Raw genomic sequence first — 9,759 nt, forward strand, 5'->3', positions numbered from 1 at the left:
CCATACTTTGGGGGTGAGGTGGGGAGTGGTGAGAAAGCAGTTCTCCTGGAAAAGAAATGGATCTCAGGTGACTCTTGAGGGATGGTCAAGAATTAGCTCCTTGCTCTCAGGAAGTTTACAGTTTAGCAAGGGATATAAGATAAGTAAACAATTTACCATCTAATCCAAAGCAGACAGTGGGAAGGCTCTCAAGACCAGCACATAACACAACATTGTAAATCAATAAAAATTTTGAAAGGTAAAATAAAAAATAAGAAAACTAGGTAGGTGGTTGGGCCGCTAGCACAAATTTAGGGCACAAGAGGAACACTTAAATGCTTGAAGAAAATATGAAGGGAAAACTTTCATGTGTTAACCAAAAAATAAGCAGCTTCTTGCAACCAATTGCCCTATGCCTCATCTCATATCACAAATTTCACATTCCTGTGTCTATAGTGTTACTTCTGTCATTCTCTTGGACAGATGAAAACAAACTATAATAAATTTAAATAATGTATGTATTGTTTTTAAGAGACAGGCACAAAATGCCACGTACGGTTAAAATGATGGGTCTTATTCTGGCTCAGGGGTTCGAGGGAGGGCTTCACAGGAGGCCAGTTGGACCAAAGGGGAAGTAAACTGTGATGAAAGACTTTCAGGGATGGGGTAGTGGGGTGAGAGTGAGGGGCGGTACTGAGAGAGCAGTAGGGGAGAAAGGTAGATGAGGGCCAGCTGAGCGCTCTATGGATCTGCTGAGCTTTGGGGGGGCTCCCAGGCCCTAGAGCATCTCCTGCCTTGGGATTTATCTGTGTATAGATGCCTAGACTCCTCTTTCCTTTTCTCTGGGAAAAGGGCTGGTGCAAGCTGGAGGGCTCAGCTTACCACTGCTTTGCCTGAGACCACAATCATTGTATTTCCCTTCCTCAGAGCTCTGAGTTATAACCCTCTGTAACTGTCACTCTCGGGTGGTGGACAGGATGGCCCTTTCTTTTTCAAGGGCTAGAGGAACTGCTTGATTGTGAACCTGCTCATTAGAAGCGGCCTTCCAAGACTGGGAGGTGGGCTCTGAAAAGAGAACTGGGACTGAATTCTTCATTTCTGACTCAATGCTGCCCTCTGCTGACAAAATCAAGTCTAGAGTGTTTTATGGAATGCCCAAAGCTGTGACCAACATCTGTTGGATCATAGAAAAAGAGAGTTCCCTAAAAACATCTACTTTTGTTTTATTGACTACGACAAAGCCTTTGACTGTGAGGATCACAACAAACTGTGGAAAATTCTTCAAGAGATGGGAATACCAGACCACCCAACCTGCCTCCTGAGAAATCTGCATGCAGGTCAGGAAGCGACAGAACCAACGTGGAACAATGGATGGATTCAAAACTGCGTCAAGGCTGTATATTGTCCCCCTGCTTATTTAACTTATATGCAGAGTACATCATGCGAAATGCCAGGCTGGATGATGCACAAGCTGGAATCAAGATTGCCGGGAGAAATAATAATCTCAGATATATAGATGACACCACCCTTATGGCAGAAAGAGAAGAAGAACTAAAGAGCCTCTTGATGAAAGTGAAAGAGGAGAGAGAAAAAGTTGGTTTAAAATTCAACATTCAAAAAATAAAGATCATGGCATCCAGTCCCATCACTTCATGGCAAATAGATGGAGAAACAATGGAAACAGTGACAGACTTGATTTTCTTGGGCTCCAAAATCACTGCAGATGGTGATTGCAGCCATGAAATTAAAAGACGCTTACTCCTTGGAAGAAAATCTATGACCAACCTAGTATATTAAAAAGCGAAGACATTACTTTGGCAACAAAGGTCCGTTTAGTCAAAGCTATAGTTTTCCAGTAGTCATGTATGGATGTGAGAGTTGGACTATAAAGAAAGCTGAGCGCTGAAAAATTGATGCTGTTGAACTGTGGTGTTGCAGAAGACTCCCGAGAGTCCCTTGGACTGCAAGGAGATCCAACCAGTCCATCCTAAAGGAAATAAGTCCTGAATATTCATTGGAGGGACTGATGTTGAAGCTGAAACTCCAATACTTTGGCCACCTGATGTAAAGAACTGACCTATTTGAAAAGTCCCTGATGCTGGGAAAGAATGAAAGTAGGAGGAGAAGGGGACGACAGAGGATGAGATGGTTGGATGGCATCACCGACTCAATGGACGAGAGTTTGAGCAAGCTCCGGGAGTTGGTGATGGACAGGGAAGCTTGGCGTGCTGCAGTCCATGGGGTTGCAAAGAGTTGCACATGACTGAGGAACTGAACTGAAAGCTGTCACCACAGGTATATGTCTGTTTAGGCAGTTTGTTCATTTAATGAGCCATTCATTCATCCCTTCATTTAACAAATATGTGCTGAGCAACTACAGTACTAGGTACAATATTATGCTTCCCTTGTGGCTTAGCTGGTAAAAAACCTGCCTGCAATGCGGGAGACCTAGGTTTGATCCCTGGGTTGGGAAGATCCCCTGGAAAAGGGAAAGGCTACCCACTCCAGTATTCTAGGCTAGAGAATTCCATGGACTGTATAGTCCATGGAGTCGCAAAGAGCGACACGGCGGAGCAACTTTCACTTTCACTTTACTTTCTATATAACATTTATTGAGCCAGTTCTGGTTCTAAGCACCTTCAATATACATGCCCAAGACCACCTAGCCCTAGCTAGAAGTAACAGAGCTGGGAGGCAGACCCCGTCAGTCTGACATCATAGCTCAAGTCCCTAAGAATCACGCTGTCTTGTGGGACCCAGATGGGCTCTGGAAATACAAGATGGAACTGATGAGCTACTTATAATCTAAATAAGTAAGCCTTATCAGGAGTTTGGGAAATTTTGTGCTACCAACTCTGAAAACAGTCCCCAAGCTGTCCGTTAAAATGGGAAATTTAATGTTATTCACAGGCCAGGCCTAGGAAAGATGTGACCAAGGAGAAGCTAGCTCTTCTCTGCAAGCCGGACAACTTGCACTGTCTCCCACCTGCAGCAGCAGGGGAAATGCACATAGATGAACCCGAGTCCTGGGTGGCATGGCAGTCCGAATGCGGGTGCTGCAGAAAGGAGTGGGTTTATTAAGACCAGAGATAACGCGAGGGCTGTGAGCACAGTCAGCTGACCTCCTAACAGCCCAGGGAAGTCGACAGGACACAAGTTAGAACAGCAAGCTGGTTCAAGAGAGAGCTGACACTTCGTGGATTAGTAGTGAATTTTTCTTATCAAAACAAAGATAATTCCCTCTGGAAAGTTGGCATAGGTGATTGGTTAGGGCGCTAGAGGGTGAGTACTGATGTGGGCACTTTTGCTGAGTGGGGTCAGGAAGCTCATGGGTGATGATCAGAGGCCCTTTTGGCAACGGTTACAAAGGTGCTCAGTCAGCTTCAGAGGTGATGTTGGTTCTGGGCTCCATGTCTGAGGCCTTGGTGAAAGGCCTTGCACCTATGGCCGTGGCACAGACGCCACACTGGGTTCCAGGGAATTCCCTGGCAGTCCAGCGGCTAGGACCCCACGCTTCCACTGCCAAGGCCCAGGTTCGATCCCTGGTTGGGGAACCTTGCAAGCTATGAGGCATAGGCAGGGGAAAAAAAGTGTTAGCTACTCAGTCAGCCCCGACTCTTTGCGACCCCATGGACTGCAGCTCACCAGGCTCCTGTGTCCATGAGATTTTCCAGGCAAGGATTCTAGAGAAGTCCTGAATTCCAGCTTCTCTTTTACCACTATCCATGTGTGGTCATGGCTGAGGACTTTCTCTCTGGAGGGCAGTTTCTTCATCTATAGCAAGATATTTGGATTGAAAAAACTGAGTTCCATTTCGACTCTGCTGTAACTTGTCCTGTGGTATTTAGCAACATGTTAGAAATCTCAGTCACACCTTTTTTTTTTTTTTTTTTGGCCCACCTGGCAACTGATCGCCTCACTACAGGACACTCAGGAGCCCTATTCCTTCTGCTACCCCTGACACAATGTTTTGGCTCAGAAGTCTGACACCCTGCGCTCCAAGCTCCACTCGGCCACTAGTAGCCCTGTCTCTTGGCACCTCTCTGGGTAAGAATTATTCTCTTTTGGGCTTCCCTGGTGGCTCAGTAGTAAAGAAACTGTCTGCCAATGCAGGAGACACAGATTCCATCCCTGATCTGGGAAGATCCCACACACCTTGAAGCAACTAAAGCCATGCGCCACAACTATTGAGCCTGAGCTCTGGAGCCTGGGAACTGCAACTGCTAAGCCCACTGAAGCCTGGTCTCAGACATGGAGCCCAGAACCAACATCACCTCCGAAGCTGACTGAGCACCTTTGTAACCGTTGCCAAAAGGGCCTGTGATCATCACCCATGAGCTTCTGACCCCACTTGGCAAAACAACCACTACAACCTGAGCGCCCTAGAGAGGGTGCTCGGCACGAGAGAAGCCACCACAGCGAGAAGGCCTCGCACCGCAACGAAGAGTGGCTCCCGCTTGCCGCGACTAGAGACAAGCCCGTGAAGCAGCGACGACCTGGCATAGCCAAAAATAAATAACATTATATAAAAAAAGAATCATTCCCCTTAGAACAGCTAACACTCACTGTGCCCTCGTCACCGCATGAATGAATTCACTCCTGATCACAGTTCTATGTAGACTCTAACATATGATTATCCCCATTGCACAGATGAAGAAACTGAGACATAGAGAAATTAAGTAACTGCCCTTGTGGGGTTACAGAGCTGGCAAGTGGTGGAGCCAGATTGGAGCCCAGGCAGTCTGGCTCCAAAGACAGCACTCTCAGCCACCAGGCTTTGGCTGGGAGAGGATTCTTTTCAATGTACTTGGTTTTTGACTGTGCTGGGTCTTTGGTGCCGCTTGTGCTTCCCTCTAGCTGCAGCGAACGGGAGCTGCTTGCTCTCTCTCGGGGCCGTGGGCTTCTCACTGCAGCGGCTCCTTTCGTTGCTGAGCCCGGGCTCTAGGACCTGCGGGCTTCAGTAGCTCCCGGGCTCCAGAGAACAGGCTCAGCTGTTGTGACCCACGGGCTCAGTTGCTCGGCGGCACGTGGGATCTTCCCAGACCAGGGATTGAACATGCGTCTCCTGCTTTGGCAGGTGGATTCCTAACCGCTGAGCCACCAGGGAAGCCCGGAGAGGATTCCTGATTGACTCAAGTTTCCAGTAGCCTAAGCTAAGTCATAGTTCACTCAACCTGAAATGCACCTCATGACCTCCCCGTGGGCTGGCTGTCGGACAAAACAAGACGTGAGGCTGTCAGACGGATGTTTCTTCAGTCTGCTCGGGGTTTTGCTGGACTCTGGTCCTCCCCAGTCTCCTTCCTCCCCAGCCTCCCATTCTGGCAGACACCCAAGCATGTGTTTCTGCGGATGGGAGCTGGGACAGCACGGGAGCTTATCAGACTCCCTGAGCTACAGCTGATCTGATCTGGGACAAAGAACTGTCAGATAAGCCCAGTGCTGGGAAGTGGTCCTGGAAACCACCGGAGGCGGGAGCTCTGTGCTGGGGGAGGGAGAGAACAGCCTTTCTGGGGTTGGGGGAAAGGAGGGCCTTTGAATTACTCTCACTGCTGATTTTTAATGCAGGCAAGGGCTCTTTCTGAGAGCTGGGAGGTGGGGTGGGTAGGTATTTGTGTCAGTTTAGGTCTAGAACTTCTAGTTATTTTGGAAAGGGGCCTCCTTACCTCATTTGTTAATGGCTAAATAAGATCTTTTTCTGCCCCTCACTTCTGTATTCTTTTCTCAGTCTCTGAGGCTGTGTAACTCACGTTGCTGTGGGGTTGGGAAGTAGCGGGGAGCACTTAAGCTTATGACTGGGGCAAAAGCTCTCATGGGATTCATCCGCTGGGTATCCAGTCACCAAGTTTGAATCCTTCCCACCAACCGATCCTAGTGTGTTACTGAGATGCTTGATGGACTGAGATGGAGAATAAGAAAATAAAAATAAACTCCTACCTTGACAGGGATCCATGCTTTCATACCCCATATTTGACTGATCCATCACTGACCCTGTGAAGTCAGAGCCTTGGGTTAGATCCTAGGGCTGCTGATCCAGATGAAGCAGGGGGTTCATGAGACTCAGAATGGCAGCCAGAGAATGGGTTTCCATACTGAGGAGCCCCACCCCATGCTGGCCACGTGACCTGGGGCAGCTGACTCAGTCCCCTTGAGGCTAGGTTCCTGTCCATCAGAGTAGATCCTGAACTCAGATGCTCTCTGTCAGCTGGAAAAGGCTCCCCAGTGGCCGGGGATTTACGGCTGTGCCTACTGTGGCAGAGGAGCCTGGTAGGCTGCAGTCCATGGGGTCGCGAAGAGTCGGACACTACTGAGCGACTTCACTTTCACTTTTAACTTTCATGCACTGGAGAAGGCAATGGCAACCCACTCCAGTGTTCTTGCCTGGAGAATCCCAGGGACGGGGGAGCCTGGGCTGCCATCTTATGGGGTCGCACAGAGTCGGACACGACTGAAGTGACTTAGCAGCTACTGTGGCTCAGCACTCGGTACTTCAGACTCCACTGAAACGCTGTTCCCTTGAAGGGGCTGAAGGCCCTCCTCTTCCTGGCCTGCGCCACAGCTGCCGCCCTGCACCCGGGGAGGTCCTGGGAGGTCCACACAGGGCAGGGGTGGGCGGGGTGCCCGGGGTGCCCAGGAGGAGGATCTGCCCGTGCTTGGCTCCCACCCGTGGCCTGAGCCCTTTGCCTCCCAAGCTGATCCTGGAATGTACACCCCTAGCCAAGCACATTCTTTCACCAGGTCACCAGCTCCTGGCCCTCGGGAAGGAAAGCAGCAGCTAGCACTTCCCTTGGCCCTGAATGCCGCTTGCACAGTCTGGCGCTGGGGCTGTTACCTCCAGCCTGGATTAACGGGCTGGCTGTCATGCATAGCTTTGGAAAAGCCTGAGGCAAAGGGGAGAGGGAACCCAGCCCTAAGCAGGAGGATTTAAAATCCTGCTGATTTCCCAGCTCTGGTTCCTTACATCAGTCAGATATCTGTGCTCGGAGGATGGGGGGCTTTGTAAAGGTTATTCTCAAAGCTGGTGCTCTCTGTGCTCTTGGATGTCTGACATTCATCCAGCTCAGTCATTGGCTGCACTTTTATTCCATTCAGTTACACACTTAGGCTCTGGGTGCCTAGCGAGGGTTAGGCATAGAGTGTTGTGGGCCCACAAGAGTCACTGATATCGCCATGTCCTGAGGGGAACCTGCGTGCAGGGGGTGAGGTGGGTGTACTCAAGGGAGGGGGCGTTCTACATTCTGGGAGTGGCTGGGCTGGGGCGGGGAGTGGAGGCAAGCGGCAGGGGTGGTCCAGGGAGCTGCCTGCTCCCAGTGGTCTCCCAGGGGCTGCCCGAGGCAGAGGTGCAGAGGGGTGGCTGGAAGGGCAGGGCTTTGGTGGAGGGTCCTAGGAACCGGGGCCAGGAATCACCGGAAGGACCAGGAGGGCTGGGGGACGGTGTCTAAGCTCTGTAACCGTGTAGGTGAACTTGTAGACGGGAGCGATTTCCCCAAAGGCAGGGGAATCCAGCCATGATCTGTTGTGGGCGAGGGAGGTTGGAAGAGAGCGATGAGGTGGTCGTTTTCCACCCAGGGTTGAGTCGACTTCCCTGAGGCGCTGGGGCTTGAGGTCTGAGGTAAGACCAGATCGGAAGGGGAGCTCCAATCCAGTCCCTGCTTCTACAGATGGGGTGCTGATCCGGAGCTGGGAGGCTGGGAAAGGCTTTGGCAGTTGTTCTTCCCTGATAAACATGTGTTGTTAAGAATGTGAATTGCCCTCTTGGGCTCGGATCTAGGTTGCATTAACATGGCAAAACGCACCAAGAAGGTCGGAATCGTGGGCAAGTACGGGACCCGTTATGGTGCCTCCCTCAGAAAAATGGTGAAGAAAATTGAAATCAGCCAGCACGCCAAGTATGCCTGCTCCTTCTGTGGCAAAACGAAGATGAAGAGAAGAGCTGTGGGCATTTGGCATTGTGGCTCCTGCATGAAAACAGTAGCTGGTGGTGCCTGGACCTACACCACCACCTCTGCTGTCACAGTCAAGTCCGCCATCAGAAGACGGAAGGAACTGAAGGACCAGTAGAAGCGCCACCATCGATAACGTTGCTAGCCTGTAATAAATGGGTTAATTTATCTTGAAAAAAAAAAAAAATGTGAATTGCTAACCTGAGTTGAGACCTCAGAGAGTCAGACTCAACTTTCTGTCAGACCCCCAGCGCTCCCTCGGGCCCTCCAGATAAGGCAGATGAGTCCTGGAGATAGTGGATGGGCCCGGAGCCCTGCCCTCCTGGGACGGCCGCACCTCTGCAGCCGACCCAGGCTGGAGTCTGGACGGCCCAGTTAGGGCCCCAGCAGGTGAGAAGGCCGCCAGCAGCAAGCCGGGAACTCCCCGTCCACCTCGTCACCTCGGAGCAGCAACTTGGACGGTGCAGGGAAGGGAGAGTGACCCCACCAGCCTGAGAGAGACGGAGCTCTCCTGAAGCCACCCAGAAAACCCATCATTTCTAAAGCGTCACCTTAGGCATCAAGTCTTCAGACATTTCTGGCCCCTAGCCCCTCACCCCACCGACCTTCTGAGTCATCTGTCAGATATTTCCTCTTCAGGGGAGGTAGGTGGCTGGGAGGTTTGCATGAAAAAAAAAAAAAAACAACCCACTAAAGTCTCAGGAGCCAGGACTGGGCATTAGGATCTTTCCATACACTTGCTCAGTGTGTGTGCTGAGCAAGTGAAGTAAGCAGGGAAGACCTCAGTTCAGTTCAGTTGCTCAGTCGTGTCCAACTCTTTGCGACCCCATGGACTGTAGCATACCAGGCCTTCCTGTCCATCACCAACTCCTGGAGCTTGCTCAAACTCATGTCCGTCGAGTCGGTGATGCCATCCAACCGTCTCATCCTCTGTCGTCCCCTTCTCCTCCTGCCTTCAATCTTTCCCAGGATCAGGGTCTTTTCTAATGAGTCAGCTGTTTGGCTACATCAAGTAGCCAAAGTATTGGAGTTTCAGCTTCAGCATCAGTCCCTCCAGTGAATATTCAGTCTTGATTTCCTTTAGGATGGACTAGCTGGATCTCCTTGCAGTCCAAGGGATTCTCAAGAGTCTTCTCCAACACCACAGTTCAGAAGCATCAATTCTTCGAAGCTCAGCTTTCTTTATGGTTCAACTCTCACATCCATACATGACCACTGAAAAAACCATACCTCTTACTATGTGGACTTCTGTCGGCAAAGTGATGTCTCTGCTTTTTAATATGCTGTCTAGGTTGGTTATAGATTTTCTTTCAAGGAGCAAGCATCTTTTAATTTCATAGCTCCAGTCACCATCTGCAATGATTTTGGAGCCCAAGAAAATAAAGTCTGTCACTGTTTCCATTGTTTCTCCATCTATTTGCCATGAAATGATGGGACTGGATGCCATGATCTTTGTTTTCTGAATGTTGAATTTTAAGCCAGCTTTTACTCTCTCCTCTTTCACTTTCATCAAGAGGCTCTTTAGTTCTTCTTCACTTTCTGCCATCAGGGTGGTGTCATCTGCATATCTGAGGTTACTGATATTTCCCTTGGCAATCCTGATTCCAGCTTGTGCTTCATCCAGCCCAGCGTTTTGCGTGATGTACTGTGCTTCCCTGGTGGCTCAGAGGTTAAAGCGTCTGCCTGCAGTGCAGGAGACCCAGGTTCGATTTCTGGGTCGGGAAGGTCCCCTGGAGAAGGAAATGGCAATCCACTCCAGCACCTCTTGCCTGGAAAATCCCATGGACGGAGGAGCCTGATACAGTTTTTGGGGTCGCAAAGAGTCGGACATGACTGAGTG

The 9,759-nt window shown here is 50.2% G+C and overlaps 1 protein-coding gene across 1 annotated transcript; it reads left to right on the forward strand.

Annotated features, from left to right (window-relative positions):
- The first annotated feature begins 7,725 nt into the window (after positions 1–7,725).
- Positions 7,726–8,087, forward strand: LOC114117284 (large ribosomal subunit protein eL43-like). The gene has a single exon (XM_027976105.3). It carries the CDS (start codon positions 7,759–7,761, stop codon positions 8,035–8,037), a length of 279 nt encoding a protein of 92 aa, XP_027831906.1. The 5' UTR covers positions 7,726–7,758; the 3' UTR covers positions 8,038–8,087.
- The last annotated feature ends 1,672 nt before the right edge of the window (positions 8,088–9,759 follow it).

Source organism: Ovis aries, chromosome 12 (assembly GCF_016772045.2).
Source record: "Ovis aries strain OAR_USU_Benz2616 breed Rambouillet chromosome 12, ARS-UI_Ramb_v3.0, whole genome shotgun sequence".
NCBI lineage: Eukaryota > Metazoa > Chordata > Mammalia > Artiodactyla > Bovidae > Ovis > Ovis aries.

Excerpts from the sequence above, each read along its gene's own strand:
- LOC114117284 (XM_027976105.3), top strand. The coding sequence starts at position 7,759 with ATGGCAAAACGCACCAAGAAGGTCGGAATCGTGGGCAAGTACGGGACC.